The sequence below is a fragment of the Mesoplodon bidens genome (assembly GCF_964165515.1).
Source record: "Mesoplodon bidens genome assembly, chromosome: 6".
NCBI lineage: Eukaryota > Metazoa > Chordata > Mammalia > Artiodactyla > Ziphiidae > Mesoplodon > Mesoplodon bidens.
Genome location: NC_138162.1, coordinates 46165511 through 46185991, shown reverse-complemented (window position 1 = coordinate 46185991; position 20481 = coordinate 46165511). Strand labels below are relative to the sequence as shown.

The following is a 20481-nucleotide window of genomic DNA, read 5'->3' as shown; positions in this document are numbered from 1 at the left end:
CTTCTCTAGCGAATAAGTCGGCAAAATCAGGATGTTTATTAGAACAAAGCCAGGAATGATGTCCCCATCCTGAATCAAAGTACATACAGTATGTTCTTAAGTATCATAACTGCCTAAAATGCCAGAGTGCCAGGTCCCAGGAGAATGCCATTGTGCTTTCATTCCAAGAATGTTCATTACAACTACACCTCCCAACCTCCCTACCCACCTCTGTAAGATACTATGGGAGCTCCAGGCTCTTTCCCCTCCTGCATGCTGTTTCAACTCAGAGAAGAAATCACATTGTAACAAATACTTAGGCCCTCAGTTCCTCACTGGCCAGAAAATAGGGGAGAGAAAAAAGGCAGAATGGGAAATAAGGAAAGCAAAGGAGGAAAAAGAAGAAAGAGTGGAGAAGGGAAGAGGAATTGAGGAAATGATTGGAAGAGGGAAACAAAAAGTAGGGGAAACTGGGCAAAGAGAAAAGGTTTAGTAGGTTTTGGGGGAAGGTAAGTTTAGCTGTCAAATAGGACCTCAATATCCAACATTAGACTAATGCTGTCTTTACATCTATTTTTACAGGCACACAGTTCGCTGTGGTCAGGCCATCTCAGTCCACTGTTCTAACCCTTGTGAGAATGTTTTGAATTGTGGTCAGCACCACTGTGCTGAGCTGTGCCATGGGGGTCCATGCCAGCCTTGTCGGATCATACTGAACCAAGGTAAGTGGTGAGCACACCAGCCAGCAGTACTTGGGTACTTTTCTGGAATTGTCTTGATGACATGGATTTGTTTCAAGCCTGTAGTCACAGAGACTCTATTAGGTCTGGTACCTTGGGTAGAGAGAACTGGAGATACATGAATGATTAGACGGTTTTTTGTTTTTGGGGGATTTTTCTGCCGCACCTTGCAGCATGTGGGATCTTAGTTTCCCTACCAGGGATCGAATCCACGCCCCCTGCAGTGGAAGCGCAGAGTCTTTAACCACTGGACCTCCAGGGAACTCCCTAGGTGGTTTTCATTATTTTGGTTACATAATACCAGTATAGGTCATTGTCCTATAAAATTTGGATGGTAGATTTTTTTAATGCTGTTTAAAAGTAACTGCTTGTGAAATTTTTTTGCAGTAATTACTTGAAAAAGACCCAGAAAGGCCAAAGTGATCTTGAAAAGGAACAGTTGAAAGACCTGATTTTAAGACCTACTACGTTACAGTAATTGTGACATTGTGGTTATTGGTGTAAAGGTAGACTAGATCAATGGGAGACAATAGAGTCCAGAAATAGACATCAATATATATAGTCAGTTGATTTTCAACCAAGATATTAAGTTAATTCAGTGGAAAAAGGAGTCATTTTACAAATGGTCCTAGAACAGCTGGATGTATATATGGGAAAAAAGTGACCCCCAACCCCTGTCTCACTCTTTACACAGAGATTAATACTGTATGGGTCATGGGCTTAAATGTAAAACCCAGAAACATAGTTTCCAGACGAAACTATAAGAGAATATTTTCATGACTTTGGGATCAGGCAAAGATTTCATAGAGCAGCAAAAGTACTAACCATAAAAGAAAATAATTGATAAATTGAACTTTATCACATTAAGAAAACTGATAAATCACAGATTGTATCCAGAATATTTAAAGTACTCCTACCAAAGAAAAAAAGAAAAAGATAAAGTACTCCTACAAATCAACAAAAAAAGACAAACAACTCACACAGTGAGCAAAAGACTTGAACAGGCACTTCACAAAAGAAATGTTAATGGCCAATAAACACATGAAAGGTGCTTAACACCTTTAAACACTAGGAAAATGTAAATTAAAACCACAATAAGGGTAGAATAATATAACCACTTTAGAAAACAGTCCAGAGGAGTTCCCTCGTGACCTAATGGTTAGGATTCTGGGCTTTCACGGCCATGGCTCAGGTTCAGTCCCTGGTCAGAGAATTGAGATACCACAAGCCACGTGGTGTGGCCAAAAAAGAAAAAGAAAAACTGTCCAGTAGTTCCTTTAAAGGTTAAACATAGAATTACCATGTGATCCAGCAATTCAACTCCTTGGCATATACCCAAGAGAAATGAAAATATATGTCTATACAGAACTTGTAAATATATGTTCATAGCAGCATTTTTCATAATAGTCAAAATGTGTCAACAATACGAATTCCTATCAACTGATGAATGGAATAAATGTGATATGTCCATAAAAAGGAATATTATTCAGCCATGAAAAGGAATGAAGTATTGATACATGCTATGAAGTGAATGAACCTCCAAAACATTATACTAAGTGAAAGAAGTGAGTCTCAAAGGACCACATATTGTGTAGTTCCTCTGTTTGTATGACTGCCTCTAATCTTCAGGGATCCTGAGCTACTATGTATTGGTTATATAGTTTTATTTTATTAGATTTTACTTTGGTGTGATGCTGTTGATCTGTGCTTGCACTTAAAGTAAGAAATACCCCTATGAAATGTTTTGTGCTGTGCACTATAAGGATTTTATATAGGGAATTATGCTGTATACTACTCAGTATTCTGTTTATGGGTCCTCTTGGAAGAAAGTCTTGTCTGGTCTTGGTTCCAAGAATAGTTGTTTTTCATCACAGACTATATCTTAGGAAGCTGGTATAACTGACCTAATGTTCATCTTTATAGTGTGTACTTTTTAGCTGTGATTCATTCTCTATCCTTACCATTGTTTTTCTTTTTCTTTTCACATCTTTTAATTTACGTTCTCTAGATATATCTCATATATCCTTATATGCTGCCTCAAATCCATTTTGAGATAAGGCAGGAGTTAAGTATATATTGACAGTTTGGTTTTAGCAGTGTAGATTGTAGTGTGGGAGAGTCCCTTTGATTTGGACCATTTTTAGCTCTTGATACATATTGGGCTGAATCACACTTTTTTTCAGATTTGTATGGATCCCAGTCTCTTCCTTTTTGTTTTTGTGTATGTAGCTGATTTTTCAAACCCAGTTGAAGACTTTTTGTTTATCCATATTAAATATCTAGCAAAGCATTTTGGCCATCAGTGTAGTTTATTTATCTTCTTGAATTGTAATTCTCCTAAGATCGCTTTCAGCCTTATCTGGAGATTTAATAAGCATTCCTTCTGGGTCTTCATTCACGTGTTGGTAAAAATGCTGAACAGGTTCAGGCTGGCAACAGAGACTTTTCTGCAGACTGTCTTTGGTTCCTTAATACTATTTAACCAGCAGTGACTCCACCCAACTCTTCTGTCATCAGCTCATATTTCTGTCTCTTGTGCCTAAGCATAGTAGAGTTTTTAGTGTTGTACTCAGATTATTTCCTGATTGATCAGGGGCTCTACTTTTGTTTTTATTGTCACAATTTTCTTATCTTTTCTTTCTTTCTTTTTTTTTGAGATCTACATGCTTAAATTTTTTTTATTAAAGTATAGTTGATTTACAATGTTGTGTTAATTTCTGCCATACAACAAAGTAACTCAGTTTTACATATATATACATTCTTTTTTATATTTTCCATTATGGTTTATCCCAGGACATTGAGTATAGTTCCCTGTGCTATATAGTAGGACCTGTTGTCCATCCATTCTATATGTAACAGTTTACATCTACTAACCCTAAACTCCCAGTCCATCCCTCCCCCAGCCCCCCTTTCTTGGCAACCACAAAACAAGTCTGTTCTCTATGTGTGTGAGTCTGTTTCTGTTTTATAGATAAGTTCATTTGCGTCGTATTTTATTTATTTAATTTTAATTTTATTTTATTTTATTTTTGGCGGCGTTGGGTCTTCATTGCTATGTGCAGGCTTTCTCTAGTTGCGGTGAGTGGGGGCTACTCTTCGTTGCGGTGCTTGGGCTCTAGGCACACGGGCTTCAGTAGTTGTGGCTCGCAGGCTCTAGAGCGCAGGCTCAGTAGTTGTGGCACACAGGCTTAGTTGCTCCACGGCATGTGGGATCTTCCCGGACAAGGGCTTGAACCCATTTCTCCTTCATTAGCAGGTGGATTCTTAACCACTGCACCACTAGGGAAGCCCTGTATCACATTTTAGATTCCACATATAAGTGGTATCATATGGTATTTGTCTTTCTGTTTCTGATTTCACTTAGTATGATAATCTCTAGTTGCATCCACGTTGTTGCAAATGACATTATTTTGTTCTTTTTTATGGCTGAGTAGTATTCCATTGTATATATGTACCACATCTTTATCCATTCATCTGTGGATGGACATTTAGGTTGTTTCCATGTCTTGGCTATTGTGAATAGTGCTACTGTGAACATAGGGGTGCGTGTATCTTTTTGAATTATAGTTTTGTCCAGATATATGCCCAGGAATGGGATTGCTGGATCATATGGTAATTCTATTTTTAGGTTTCTGAGGAACCTCCATACTGTTTTCCATAGTGGCTGTACCAATTTACATTCCCACCAACAGTATAAGAGAGTTCCCTTTTCTCCACACCCTCTCCAGCATTTGTTACTTGCAGACTTTTTGCCTCTAGGTATTTTTTAGTTTGCTTTTTGATTTCCTCGTTAACCGATTGATTTTTTAGTAGCATGTTGTTTAGTCTTCATGTAATCGTTTTTTTCTCATTTCTTTTCCCTTGGTTGATTTCTAGTTTCATGCCATTGTGGTCAGAGAAGATGCTTGAAATCATTTCTGTACTCTTAAATTTATTGAGGTTTGTTTTGTGCCTTAGTATGTGGTCAATCCTAGAGAATGTTCCATGTGTACTTGAAAAGAATGTTATTGTCACAGTTTTCTGACCCTTGATTCTTTGGTTCACAGCTATCCTATGTCTCTGAAAAAAAAGCCTCTGTTCTATTTGAGCAGAAACTTAGCAAAGAAAAGCCTGCTTGCAGAAGCTCTCAGTTGCTAGGGTTTGTTTACCAATTTGTTGATTCTACCAATATTAATTGTATTTCCTGCACCTATATTAATTCTTCTAGTAAGTCTTTATTGATAATGAGTTTTAGAACAGGGGATGGAACTGCACATGTATTTACTGGAAGAGTAAATGTATATTTTAAAAATCAAGTCTTGGTTAATGTCTTTATTGACAAAAAATTTTCATTATAAACTGAAAATGTAAAGTGGCCCTTATCAGAAAAATTATCTAAGTTGATGAAAATTAGTCCTTACCAGACTTTGTTACATATTAGTCAGAAACTTTTTTTTTTTAGTTTGCTTTAGAAACTAACTCCTTAATATAACACATACTTACTGCTGATCTCAAGAAATAATGTAACCCGTTATTTCTTCAACCCATAGAAAAATCTATAGATGTTAGACTGGGTTCTCTATGCAGTAAATAAAAGTCTCAAGTTATTTGAAACACTTTTTACTCATTGTCAGTACTCACACATGATTACTTCAAATTTAACAATAGTAGAATACAAATTAATAAGGATTTTATATTGTGCCTATTTTTAAATTTCTTTTTAGCATCAGAGACTTTTTCCAAGCATTTTATGTGAACCTCAAGATATGAAGTATTAAATATATGCTGCTTGGTTGAAGTGAGGATGGAATCCAGTTATCAACTCCTCCATAACTACCACCAGTTTAGCTTCCATCTCCTGCAACATCTCCACAGGACCCCAGAAAGCCTCACAATCCATGGTTTTCAACCATGGCCTTATGGACCAGAGAGTAGTCTTTTACTTTAAAGGATTGCTTCACTTTAATGCTCATGTTGAGGTGTGCTGCAGGGGCACCATGAGATATGGACAGAGTCTAACAAGGCCTTTTTAATTCTTTTCCTGTGGTGAAGCTCTTAAGTGGGGCTTAGAACTGCTGTATAAGCCACTTTTATTTCTGTATCAGGTCTAATCAACACTAGTGAATAGCATTTTGTGTTCTCTTATAGATTGTTTAGAATATTTTAAGCACCTGTACAGATTACTAATCTTTTGTTTCTGAAATTATGTCCTCAAGTATGCTACTGTGGCAGCACCTCCCGAGACGTGTTATGTGGAACAGACGTAGGAAAGTCTGATGGATTTGGGGACTTTGGCTGTTTAAAGATATGTGGCAAGTAAGGTTTGATGTTTTCCTCAGTTAGAATAAAGCTGTATTTTATGCAACAATTATGTAATAGTCTGTTGTTTTTCTTAACAGGGACTTGAAATGTGGGAACCACATGTGTTCACAGGTGTGCCACCCTCAGCCCTGCCAGCCATGCCCACGGCTCCCCCATCTGGTGCGCTGTTGCCCTTGTGGGCAAACCCCACTCAGCCAATTGCTAGAACTTGGAAGTAGCGGTCGGAAAACATGCATGGATCCTGTCCCTTCATGTGGAAAAGTGTGCGGCAAGCCTCTGCCTTGTGGTTCCTTAGGTAATTAGTAGGCATAAAGTTGTCTTTAAAAATATGAATATAAATTTTTGGCAGCAATGGCTACTTAAACAAAATAGTACCTAATTCCAGTTACAATATCAGAGGTTTTCCTAAATATTATGATCAAATTTGTGTGGGTACTTTTTCTTTCCTCCTCAGATTATACTTCTGAAAACTCACATTTGCCCAAACGATCTCTCTTTCTAATTTGGGTATTTTATTGCCGACTCAGGACAGTTGTGGTTAGATACTATTCTGTGGGGGAGTGGGCATTGGGGTGTTTATGATTTCTCTTAGCAACCTACACTAGTATGAATGCCAGGTATCGTTTTACTAATTTAGGGTTCAATAAGTGTTTAGAAGCATTTTCATATAATAGAAACATCTTAAAATAACGGGGTGAGGTGTTTAAGAACTGAAATTTTCAGTACACTTAAACTTCATTCATTTGAACCACTCAAGAAATGTCTTTCTCTACAGCTAGGTTTCCCATGTAGCTGAGGATAACACCTCCTGAGCATCATTTTGGAGGGACATTTTTCTAAAATTTACATTCCCTTCTTTCTTTAAACAGAGAATACTGAAGATAATTTCTTTCCCCTTATTTGACCCAGAGTCATCATTTCCCTGAAACTCAGTTATTGTATTATGCTGAGTACACTGATTCCCTCTGGGCTTGCTGAGGTTTCTCAGGCGATTTCCCCATAGCAGTGTACAGTTTGAATTGTTTTATTTATTTGTTAAAGCTTTTGGTTGTTTATTTTCTTATGAATGCTTTCAGTATGCCCACATGCCTACCTTTAGTCACTTTCCCCTTCTTGTGACTTGGGGCTTCTGATTACTTGGATATAGAAACCAGAAAACGTTTGTTGGGATTAGCTATAAAGTAATAGTCTGAGCTTCTGACAGAGACTTTTTGAGGCAGTCCTTGGGATATGGATATGTACAGTTTTGCAGTGACTTGGCAGTTTCTTTCCTGAGTGAGTGTTCAAAGGCTGTGTGTTTAGAAAAATGAAATTGGGCAAGTGAGTCTGAATAAGAGGTGTGTTCCTATAACTAACTGTGATAAAGATAGAATCTTTAGGTTTGGTTTGCATTTTTCCAAAAAGAGAGATTTCACATTTCTTCCAAGTACCAGTAGGAGCACCCTACCTAATTCCTTTTCTCAATCTGACTTTAAAATTATGTATAGAGAAGAAATGCCCTCTTCTCATATTTTAATACATTTCAACCTCATCAGGAAAATCAGTTGTCTGTTGCTTCTCTGTGTCTACTGTGAAAATGTATCTTCAGATAAGCCCTGTGAAATAGAGATCAGATGACTTTCAAATCAAGAAGGATGGTAAAGTTCTTCCCTTTTCAGAAAGCACATGGGTCAGTTCTGTAAGAATTTCATATATAATGACCAGAAATCCTACCCAGAGGCTAAGGTAGCTTGTTGGCATTGACAGAAAGAGGAAATGTGAAATAGTTAATACAAAGAGACTTGAGCAAGAGAAGGACAGTAATTGTCAGTATGAACAGACCTGGGGGTGGGACAAGACCAGCTCAAGGGACTCAAGAGTAACTGCTATACCTCAGCAGAGTTTTAATCATGGAACACTTTTAAGGAACTAAGGTGAGTTGGATTGAGAATCTCAAAGAAAAGCCCAGGGCTAGTGGTAACAGTGGCTCTCACGTTTATTCAGACCTCGCTTATCTATAGAAAGCTTGTTAGGTCTTAGTATCTCACCCAGTAGGAAATTTCCGTCCTAGACACATAGCTTTAGTACAAAAGACTACTGCTTTCAGGATGGTAGCATGAGGGGCAAAACAAGCAAAGCTGGGGAAAACTATAAAAAAGCAACCATTTAAAGTCTCTGGAAATTGTCCTATGGGCATACATCAAATGAAGAAATTTTTACTGAAGAAAATCTACTAAAGCTCAGTAAGAACAGCAAGAGTGTGTGTCATTTGAATCACAACCTACTTTCTCCTTCCCCACCCCTTCCCAGCTCAGCTCAACAAAAGCTCCACTCAGGATGGGTGTGCCCAAGAAATTGGGGCTTCATCTACCCTCAGCTCCCAGTCTAGGGTTACTTGCTACGAGGAGTGGACCACCAGCTTTTCTCACCCCTCCTCCCCCCAACCCCACCAACTCCAAGTTGAAAAGGCTAAATTTCTGGTAATCACAGCTGACAGGTTGGGGACTCCCTTCCTCTGCACAGCCCACCCATAGATTGGAGGCTCTACTCTAGTCACAACAGGTAGGAGTACTGGGGCCTCAGTCACCCTCACCCCAGCTCACTTGTAGGAGAGAGGTTTCACAGTGAGATAAGCAAGCTAAGAAAACTAGAGGCTGCTATCTCACCCAGCACCCATAGTAGTGACTGAATGACAGGGTGGGGGGAGAAGCAGTCCATAAGGAAAGAGTTCCAAAATACTCCCCAAAGGAACTGACTTTAATTTGAAAGAGAGTGTGGGGAAGTTCAGACCTAAGGGCCCTTTAGAAAACAATAGCTCCTCTTAATTAAGAGCAACGAGCTAAACTATAGGCCAACTGGTTCACCAGAGAGACCCAGGGAAGGAGGTAACTAAGAGGAACTATCCTGGGGTCAGAACAGACCTCACAGATTTGCCTCAAAGACCACCTCTGCCCAAATTTTATTGGATCAGACTGCTGAGCAGTTTATGCCCCAGGACATTGTTGAAAATAATAGAGCAATCAGCCAGCAATTAGTGGAGCCTCAGGACTGAGTGTAATACCAAATGAGGCAGACAGCTTAACAGAGAGGTCAGGGAAAGAGACAGTCAGAGAGCCCTGCTAAAACCATTGTCATCCCAGGGTGACCGTGCACATGTCCAAGGCTGTGCCATCTAAAGAACAACACCAGTGGCTTCATACTGTAATAGAAATAGACTTCACTAAAATAGCTTAGCTAAGTCACAAAACAAATAAACAAGTAGACAACAACAACAAAAAACAAGCTGTGGAAAGAGGAAGCAGGATCCAGAGTGGCTGCAAACAATATATTACCAAAAATGTTCAGTTTCCAACAAAAGACTACAAAGTATGCAAACAGGAAAAAAAAAAAACCCACAGGTAACAGTAACTTTCTGTTTCAGTTTTCTGTGAGAGTGACCAATGTCAAATTTAACAGAGACTTCAAGGTAGCCGTTATGAATATATTCAAAGAACTAAAGGAAACCATGCCTGAAGAGGTTAAGGAAGGAAGGTATAAAGGCAATGTTTCATCAAATAGAGAATATCAGTAAAGAGATAGAAATTATAAAAAAGAACCAAATGGAAAATCTGGAGTTTTCCAGTAATTAAAATTTTAAATTCATTAAAGGGACTCAACAGTAAGTTTGAGCTGGCAGAAGAAAGGATCAATAAATGTGAAGATAGATCTATAGAGATTATATAATTCAAAGAACATAGAGAAGATGAAGTGAATAAAAATGAACAGCACCTCAAGGGAAATGTGGGACACCTTTCAGCACACAAACATGTGTAATGGGAACACCAGGAGAGGAGAAAGGAGCAGACAAATATTCAAAGAAATAATGGTGGGAAACTTCAGATTTATTGAAAGACATTCATCTACACATCCAAGAAACTCAACAAACTCCAGTAGGATAGATTCAAAGACATCCACGCCTAGGCACATAGTAAAAATGCTGAAAGCCAAAGACAAGGAGAAAATGTTGAAAGCAGCAAGAGAAAAATGACACATTACATACTAGGGAACTACTATAAGATTCACAGCGGACTTCTCATCAGAAACAGTGGAGAACACTGCATCACAACAGGAAGGCAGTGGGATGACCTATTCAAAGTGCTAAAAGAAAAAAATTACCAACCGAGCATCTTATGTCCAGGAAAAGTCTTTCAAAAATGAGAAAAACAGAGTTCTCTGCTAGCAGATGTACTTTACAGTAAATACTAAAGGGTATTTATATACTTCAGGCTGATACCAAGCAAACCCAGATGTAAATTTAAATCCACAAGAAAAAACAAAGAGTAAAGGTAATTACATAATTGTAAAAGAAAGTATAAGTGCATATTTCTTCTTCTTGCAACTGATTTAAAAAGTGATTGTATAAAATATGCATATAATTGTATTGTTAGGCCTACAGTATATAGAAATGTATCTGACAATAACAGCACAAAGGAGGTGGGTGGGATCAAAGTTGTACTGGAGTAAGGAAATGATACCAGATAGTAACTCAGATCTGTAGGAACAAATGAAGAAAACCAGTAATGGTAGATAAGATAAATATAACAAGTTATAAATACATACTTGCTCTCCTTTCTTTTCTCAACTTCTTTAATAGGCATAACATATAAAGCAATAATTTTAACATTGTATTGTTGAATTTGTAACACATATAAATGTAATATGTATAACAATAAAAGCACAAAAGAGGAGAAGAGAAAATAGAGCTATATGGGTGTAAGGCTTCTGTATCTCACTGGAATTAGGTTGGTACAAATCTGAAGTAGATTCTGATAAGATGCATATGATAAGCCCTAGAGCAGCCATTAAGAATATAACTCAAAACATAATGGAACATGCCATTACCAGGAAAAAATGTTACACTGGAAAATATTCACTTAATGCCAAAGAAAGCAACAAAGGAGAGTTAAGTTAACAAAAAAGACACTGAGACGTAAAGAAAACTAAAAGTAAAATGGCAGGCATAAATCCAACTATATCAATACTAACATTACCGTCAGTGAATTAAACAAAAACCAGAGATTGTCAAAATGAATTTTTTAAAAAGATCCAACTATATGCCACCTTTGGGAAACAGACTTTAGAGTCAAAGGTACAGTTAGGCTGAAAGTGAAAGGATGGAAAAAATACATCATGTAAACAGCAGCCATTGAGAAAGACTGTGGATGATCCCTGATGGGGTCCTTGAAACAGGACTTGTCCCAAAATCTAGCTTAGCAGAATGACTAGCAGGCCACCTATCACCAGACGTTCATAGAACTTAGTGAGATTATGGATGATGGTTTCGATTACTTATGATCCCCAGGTGATTTTTGGAGTCAAGAGTACTTCAGTAAGTCACCCATGGCTACAATTTTAAGGACAGCCGAGTCTAACCCGGAGACTTGAGGTCTAAATAAAGAGTCAGAAGATCTGTTCTTTGACTTAGGCAGAGCATCTTGTGCTCCAGAGCATCTTGCTGTGACTAATGCTAGGGCCTGTCCTTGCTGAAAAAGGCTCAGCCTGCCAGATGAAGGGAAGATAGGGGAAGAGGCATTGATAGCATCCTTCTTCCCTCAACTCTGGTGATGGAGTTGCAGGGAACAGAGGTGGAAGACCATTGTGGCTAGTTAATTTGGGAGTCTGAAAATGAGTAGTTGCAATTTTCATTCTCAGCTCTTTTCATTTTTATTAAAGATTTCATTCATACTTGTGAAAAGCTCTGCCATGAAGGAGACTGTGGACCATGCTCTCGCACATCAGTTATTTCCTGCAGATGCTCTTTCAGAACAAAGGTAAATCCTACAGAATGCTAGAGTTGTTGCCCCCAACGCCTTTTACTTATTTGTTTGTTTGTTTGTTTATGGCTGCATTGGGTCTTCTTTGCTGTGCGCGGGCTTTCTCTAGTTGCGGCGAGCGGGGGCTGCTCTTCACTGCGGTGCACAGGCTTCTCGTTGCAGTGGCTTCTCTTGTTGCGGAGCATGGGCTCTAAGCACATGGGCTTCAGTAGTTGTGGCGAGCGGGCTCTAGAGCTCAGGCTCAGTAGTTGTGGCGCATGGGCTTAGTTGCTCCACGGCATGCGGGATCTTCCCTGACCAGGGCTCAAACCTGTGTCCCCTGCATTGGCAGGTGGATTCTTAACCACTGCGCCACTGGGGAAGCACCCAATGCCTTTTAAATTGGTGATTGTGGGAGGAAAGGAATCAAAATAACCTCAGGCTTATTCCTGTTAATACTGTGTATGATTCATTCAATCCAGCCAACGTATACTGACATCTGCTATGGACCAGTTGTAGGATAGGTATGAAGGGGTATGGCATGCAAGGCTCAGAGACCAATAATAGGCTTAGGGCACATATACAAGTAGCTTGACCAAATACAAGTGTGATAATGCTAGATGCCAGAAGAGAAGAACAATAGCACCGTTGCAAGCAGTTAGCTCACTAAGTTAGAGGGAACACAGTCCACAAGATCGCCCTCACTTCTGGCACCCACTGCAGGAGTTCAGACAATTGCTGAATTAGAACAGTCCACATGACCACCCTCACCTCTGATACCAACTGCAATCCAGTGGTCCCCAAGGCTACCCTCAAGGTTTGATTATTTGCTAGAAGAACTCACAGAACTCATTGAAAACTGTTATACTCTTGATTACAATTTACTACAGGGAAAGGATACAGATTAAAATCAACCAAAGGAAGAAGCATGTAGGGCAGAATGCAAGAAAGTACCAAATACGAAGCTTCCAGTTGTCCTCTCCCTATGGAGTTGGAACAGCGCTACTTTCTCAGCACCAGTGTGTGATTGTATGCGTGGAGTATTGCCAACCAAGGAAGCTCACCCACCGGAGAGTGGGTGGTCAGTTTTTATTGGGGCTCCATCATGTAGGCATGGTTGACTGCCCATGTAGCTGATCTCAGCCTCCAGTCCCTCCAGAAGTCTACTAACACTGTGTGACCCAAAGCCCATGCCCTAAATCACATCATTGGTCTTTCGGTGTGGCCAGCCTGCACCCTAAATCATATTAGACTGTCTGGTGACCCCAAGGCTCCAGGGAAACAATGACACTCCCATTAGGCATGATATTCCAAGATTATCTCCCAGAAGCCAATGGCAAAGGCCAGACCTCTCTTCAGATAGTGATACTTTTTCACTATACAACTGTTTGGTCAATCTCTGCTTTCTGCCTGGGACAAACTTCACTGGACTATGTATTATAAAAAGTCATCTTACCATTTTGGAATTAGTGCCCATTTCTGTGTCTGTAACCAGAAGAGGCAAGAAGCTTTCCTCTGAAGTCTTTAGGTAATCCAACTTGGGGAACATACTGAATGTTGATCTGTCCTGCTCTCTGACGTACTTCTGGTCATTTCAGTGCATATCGGCACCTGTCCCGGCAGAGCACAGGCCTGGGTAGAGACAGAATTCTGAGTAGTTGATTCTATTTGTTAAATACAGCCCAAGGTCTGGGTAGCAACTGACTTGCAAATGATTCTGAGGATATTGTCTATAAATTGGGAGCTAGCTTAATAGGTAAGCTTCAGAATTAAAGAAAAAATTGTCAAAGTAGTGCAACTTACATGTGACAAAAGTTGTGTGAGGTTGTGTGGGGTTTTTTTCCTGAATGAAATCACAGAATACATAGGACAGTAAAGGTATTTTGAATGTCAGGTACAAGACCATTTTATGCTTTGTAAATACCAGCTTGAAGACTGAGATACTCTGATTTAGTAATCATAAATTTAGTAGTGCCTAGAGGTGCTCTTTGTGACCAAGAATTACAAACAGGGTTGGGATACACAACTGTCAGTTTGTTTCTTTCTCCCCAACAATCCCTTTGTCTCTGTGCTTTTTTGCTTCTAATTCACTCTCTGTCCTCACTCCCCCTAATAGTGGATCTCATGGCAGTGAGTGTATTCTTGAAAAGCTATGTGTAAATTGAATTTTTTTGCAAATAAAAGTCTTATTCTAAAATTGCTGGAGGAGCTCACTATCAATATGAATTCTGTTAAACAATCTGACAAAGTGAAAGATCTCTTTGAAACACTGATAATCACCTCATTGTTCAGCCAGATTTTTCCTGAAATATCTTTTGTAATGGAATGGGCTTTTCCAGGGAAGTGAGTTTTCTAGATAAATAAAAACTTATTTCTTAAAGCTTCAGAAGTTCTTCTCTTTTAATCACTTTGGTAAGAGTTTTTGAGAAATGTTTGCTCTATCTTGCTACCTATTAACAAAGAACCCTGTATTTAAGTTTTTATTGGTAATTCATATTTAGTATAGGGATTTATGGGAGTTCTGTCTCCCTGCAGGTGTACATACCACTCCAGCATGTCATTTCTTTTTCTTTTTTCTCAACTCCAAACAGCCTCATGTTGTGGGTGACTGGCGCCTGTCAGGGAGAGTCCCTTCCAGTTCCCTGGAATGAATGTGCTCCGGCAGCTAGCTGCTGGGCACTCAGGGAAGGGGCTGCCTCTGGCCAGGGTCGACCTGGCACGAGCACAGACCCCTAGGCTGGCTTCGCCAGAATTGTTACCGAACACAAGTTCATGTGCCTGACGCACAGTGAGGCCAAACGAATAAAACTTCGGGGTTTGGAGCAGAGAAGGGTTTATCGTAGGGCCAAGCAAGGAGAATGGTGGCTTGTGCTCAAAACCCCCAAACTCCCAGCATTTCCTGTGTACAATCCAGTGTTTGTATTAACTGGAGCACTCATTCAAGCAATTTCATGAGTCACTTTTGCTTTGTATCTCTAGAGAACATACGGGGAATTTTTTCATGTCATAGAACCGAGCCAACTCATTGATTTACCGAAAACATTTTTCTAGCTAAGAAGCTTCAATTTCTTAGACATCTTCACGTCTGTTATCAACTCCAGCAGCTGCCCCCCTTTTTCAGGGTCATTTTCACTGAGAAGAAATGTTTTTATCATTTTGCTTATTTCTGAGTACATAGCAACCTGTCCATGACATCAAAGCCAAATTCGGATATAGATGCTGGGCAGCCAGCCAGCCTCACTCTCTATCAAGTGACTGACCCGCCCTTCACACAGCAGCCTCCCCACACATGTTATTCAGGAACATGTATCAGCAAAATTACATGTGATAGACCTTTGAGGCCATTCACACATGATTGAAACCAGGGTAGCAAAACTTTGAGTGGCAAAGGACTTCTGTATTCCACTCTGCTACAGTTCAGCTGCTTGCCAGGGATACTCTTGAGTGTGTAGAGCTGTTTGACCCTGCATCAGATGGTACTGATTGTTACATATTTTCAATTCTTGTATCTGCTTTTTATGGCTTTTTCTGTCTGTACCCTTGCCAGACAGTTATTTCTCTTTGCCTTGCATACTTTAGCAGTCGGTCCTTCTTTCCATTCAGATTTTATAATACATAATCTGCTGTGAGTTTGGAGGTCAGACCACAAAGAATGTTATATTTGCATGAAAAGTCATTAGACCTGGCGCTCTGTTGTGAGTAAAGCTTACAGGGACTGGGCAGACGTAGCTCCAGATAGGTGAAGTTGGTGAATAAGTGACTGCCAGAGAAGTACTGGGTATTTGGGATATGCATGTTACATTTAGCATTATACTGCAGTTATGTTGTTTCATTTATTCCTAAAGTAGTTACTATTCCCTTTTCTTTCTCCATAGGAGCTTCCATGTACCAGTCTCAAAAGCGAAGGTATGACTGGGAAGGGGCATGAGGTAACTTTCTGGGGTGAAGGTAATTTTTTACATCTTGACAGGGGGATGGGTTATGTGTTTGTCAGAATTCAGTGAAGGTACTTTGTGCATTTAACTGTATGTAACTTTTACCTCAAAAGAAAAAAAAAAGAACCATAAACTGAATTCTAGTTAATGAAATGCTGTAAAATACTAGGGAAGTGTATTCATGTATGCAGCTTACTTTGAAAAGCATCCAAAATTAAGATAAACCGATAGTTGGATGGAAGAATAGAGAGTTATGAGAAAAAGCAACTACTGGTAGAGGCTAAGTAGTGGGCATTTATAGGTGTTCACTATAAACTCGTTTCAACTTTTTTATATGTTTGAAATTTTTCATAATAAAATGTTGGTATGGGAAGGGAAGGTAAATAATATCTAATGAAACAAACTTTGTAAAAACTGACTCTGATGCTTGATTCCCTTATGGCTTGATAGGACTGTTGGATACCTAGAACAGGGGCACTCAGCCAGCAGCCTTCTTAACCTTTAGGCCTAGAATATTGTTTCTTCCTTTGTCCTTGATCCTGATACTCCACTTTATTATGGTTCTGTCCTTGTTTTACCAACCGTCACATAGTCTTTGTTTAAACCACCTTAAAACTGTTTTGGAAAAGTGATAGAAGATAAACTTATACAAAATAAAAGCTCTTATTCTGGTCAGAAAGAAAGCTGTATTGGTTAAGGTGCTTCTGGCTACAGGTATCAAAAAACCCAAGGAAAAATGACTTTAGCTCTAAGGAGGTTTACTTTCTCTCATAACAGGAAGTCTGGAGGCAGAACAAGTCCAAGGTTGGTTAATTACAAACCCAGTGATTCTAGGACTGCAGTCCAGCTTCCTGTGATTTTCTTAGATTTCCCCTCATGGGTATAAGTTAGCTACAGCAATTTCACGCATTGAGTCATCTCCCAGCAACACCTAAAGAAAAGAAGGAGAGATTCTTCTCTTCCTTCTTGAGAGCAAGGAAGACAGTCCTGAAAGACCCTCAGTATGCTTTTAATCACATGTTCCTGCCCAAACCCTTCACTAACAAGGGGAATGGAATTACCATGACAGGCTACGCTATTCAGCATTCACTCCTGTAATGGGGGAACATGTGGGGGCCCAATTTCTGAACAAAATTAAGGATCTGTTAGCCTGAGGAAGGTGGAGAATGGCTGAATATCTGCTTCAAATATGTGAATATTTGACATAACCAGAAATATCTTCCTCAAAACCACAGTCAAAATTTTGGTAATTAAAAATATAATTTGAAAGACTTACTATATTAATACATAATTTTTAATAATTAAAAAATTAATAAAATAATATAAAGTAAAAAGTAGAAATACACCCTCACCCCATTTTCCCCTCCTAGTTCCATTCCCCTGATAAAACCACATCATTAGTTTGTTGGGTGTGGGTCCAGATCTTTTTCTATATTCATACAGGTGTATACATGTGCTGGTATGGTTCTTACTAAACATACTGTCTGGAACTTGTTTTTTTCCCCTAAGTAATATATCAAAGACATTTTTCCATGTCAGTGTGTATAGCTCTCCCTCTTGAGAACATTCTTTATGTGGATATGCCATAGTATAGTTCACCATTGCTCTTTTGTTGGTCATTTAGGTTGTCTCCAATTTTTCCCCATTATAGATAGCGCTGTAACCATCTTGTTACTTTTTTAGCTTATGATGAAAATTTTCAATCATATGTGAAAGTAGAGAGACTAGTATAGTGAATCCCTATGTACCTATCACCGGTCATCAACAGTTATCAGCATTTTGCCCATCTTCTTTCTTCATCCATCCCTCTCTTTCCTATTTTTAATTTTCACTGAAGTACTTTGAAAACAAATCCCAAACGTTATTTCACCCATAAACACTTCAGCGCCTTCAGCACCTTTACTGAGATAATATTCACAGAACATACAATGAAACATATTTTTGTTTTGTTTTGTTTTTTCTTTTTTTAAATAAATTTATTTACTTTTTGGCTGCGTTGTGTCTTCGTTGCTGTGCGCGGGCGTTCTCTAGTTGCGGCGAGTGGGGGCTACTCTTTGTTGTGGTGCGCAGGCTTCTCATTGTGGTGGCCTCTCTTTGTTGCAGAGCACAGGCTCTAGGCACACACGCTGCAGTAGTTGTGGCATGCGGGCTCAGTAGTTGTGGCTTGCGGGCTCTAGAGCACAGGCTCAGCAGTTGTGGCACACAGGCTTAGTTGCTCTGCGGCATGTGGGGTCCTCCCAGACCAGGGCTCAAACCCGTGTCCCCTGCGTTGGCAGGCGGATTCCCAACCACTGCACCACCAGGGAAGTCCCCAGTGAAACATTTTAAAGTGTACAATTCAGTGACATTTAGTACCTTCACAGTGTTTTAAAACCATCACCTCTATCAATTCTAAAATGGGTTCATCATCCCAAAAGGAAACCCTTTGTTTACTAAGTTTTCATTCCCCACTCACCCCTCCCCACCAGCCCTGGCCACCACTAATCTGCTTCCTGTCTCTGTGGATTTAATTATTCTGAGTATTTCATATAAATGAAGTCATATAATATGTAACCTTTTGTCTCTGGCTTCTTTCATTTAGCATGTTTTTAAGGTTCATCCACCTTGTAGCATGCATCAGTACTTCATTCCTCTTTATGACTGAAAAATATTCTGTTGTATATATATACCACAGTTTGTTTATTCATTCATCTGTTGATGGACATTTGGTTTGTTTCCTTCTTTTGACTATTGCAACTAGTGCTGCTATGAACATTTGTACACAAGCTTTTATCTGAGAACCTGTTGTAAATTCTTTTGGTTATGTACCTAGAAATGGAATTGCTGGATTATATGTTGGTTATGGGTAGAATTTTTTTTAAAAGAACTGCCACATTGTTTTCTATAGTAGCTACACTATTTTACAGTCCCACCAGTAATGTATGAGGGTTTCATTTTCTCCACATCCTCTCCAACACTTGTTATTTTCTGTTTTTTATTACTACTATTATTATTATTACTGTTATTGCCATCCTCAGTGGGTATGAAATGATAAATCATTGTGGTTTTGATTTGCATTCCCTAATAACTAATGATGGGCATTTTTTCATGTACTTGGCCATTTGTATATCTTCTTTTGGAAAAGTCTATTCCTTTACCATTTTTTAATTGGGTTGTCTTTTTGTTATTGAGTTGAAAGAGTTCTTTATATATTTTGAATCCTAGACACTTATGAGATAACTGATCTGCAAATATTTTCTCCCATTATGTTGTTGTCTTTTCTTGATGGTGTCCTTTGATGCACAAAAGCTTTTAATTTTGATCAAATTTATTTTTCTTTTGTTGCTTGTGCTTTTGGTGTCCTAGCTACTTTTGAAAGTGTATCTGTAGGAAGCATTACTTAAAATGGAATTACCACTTAAATTTTTGATAGATACATATGTACTCCAAAAGTTTATTCTCCCATCCACTAAGTGTATGTGCCTTTTTCTCCACACCTTCACCTGTTCCATACATTAATCAGTCTTCCTATTTCCTTTTCTTCTTAAAAAATTTTTTATTTATTTATTTTTTGGCTGTGTTGGGTCTTTGTTGCTACGCACGGGCCTTCTCTAGTTGAGGTGAGCGGGGGCTACTCTTCGTTGCAGTGCGCGGGCTTCTCTTGTGGAGCACGGGCTCTAGGCGCGTGGGCTTCAGTAGTTGTGGCACACAGGCTCAGTAGTTGTGGCGCAGGGGCTTAGTCGCTCCGCAGGATGTGGGATCTTCCCGGACCAGGGCTCGAACCCGTGTCCCCTGCATTGGCAGGCAGGTTCTTAACCCCTGCACCACCAGGGAAACCCCCTCTTCTTCCAGTTTTACGGAGATATAATTGACATATAGCACTGTATAAGCTTAAAGTGTACAGCATAATAATTTTTTGTTTGTTTTTAACATCTTTATTGGGGTATAAGCTTTACCATGGTTTGTTAGTTTCTGCTTTATAATAAAGTGAATCAGCTATACATATACATATATCCCCATATCTCCTCCCTCTTGTGTCTCCTTCCCACCCTCCCTATCCCACCCCTCTCAGTGGTCACAAAGCACCGAGCTGATCTCCCTGTGCTATGCAACTGCTTCCCACTAGCTATCTGTTTTACGTTTGGTAGTGTATATATGTCCATGCCACTCTCTCACTTCGTTCCAGCTTACCCTTCCCCCTCCCCATGTCCTCAAGTCCTTTCTCTATGTCTGCGTCTTTATTCCTGTCCCAGCATAATAATTTGACTTACATACATCATGAAATGATTATTGCAATAAGTTTAGTGAACATTCATCATCTCATATAGATGGAAAATGAAAGAAATAGAAAAAAAGTTTTTGTCTGTGATGAGAACTCTTACTTCACTCTCTTAACAACTTTCGTATATAACACACAGCAATGTTAATTATATTTATCATGTGGTACATTACATCCCTAATACTTATTTATCTGATAACTGGAAGTTTGTGCCGTTTGACTGCCTTCATCCACTTCCCCCTCTACCCACCCCCCCACCTCCGATAACCACAAATATGATCTCCTTTTTTATGAATTTGTCTGTTTTTGAAGTATAATTGACCTACAACACTATGTTAGTTCCTGTTACACAGCATAGTGTTCTTTTCTATACATTTCAAAATGAGCACCACAATAAGTCTAGTTACATTATGTTGCCATACAAAGATATTATTTAGTTATTGACTATATTCCCCACACTGCATTTCATACCCGTGAATCATTGGTTTTGCAACTGG

The 20481-nt window shown here is 39.2% G+C and overlaps 1 protein-coding gene across 3 annotated transcripts in view; it reads left to right on the top strand.

The window, feature by feature from the left end:
• The window catches only part of NFX1 (nuclear transcription factor, X-box binding 1), a 79495-nt gene that overhangs the window by 33062 nt on the left and 25952 nt on the right, over positions 1-20481 (top strand). For all 3 annotated transcript variants that reach the window (XM_081236207.1, XM_081236206.1, XM_081236205.1), the window contains exons 7-11: positions 562-701; positions 5915-6014; positions 6098-6315; positions 11712-11809; positions 15667-15697. In XM_081236207.1, the coding sequence (XP_081092333.1) occupies positions 562-701; positions 5915-6014; positions 6098-6315; positions 11712-11809; positions 15667-15697 (587 nt within the window). The remainder of the gene's footprint in view (positions 1-561; positions 702-5914; positions 6015-6097; positions 6316-11711; positions 11810-15666; positions 15698-20481) is intronic.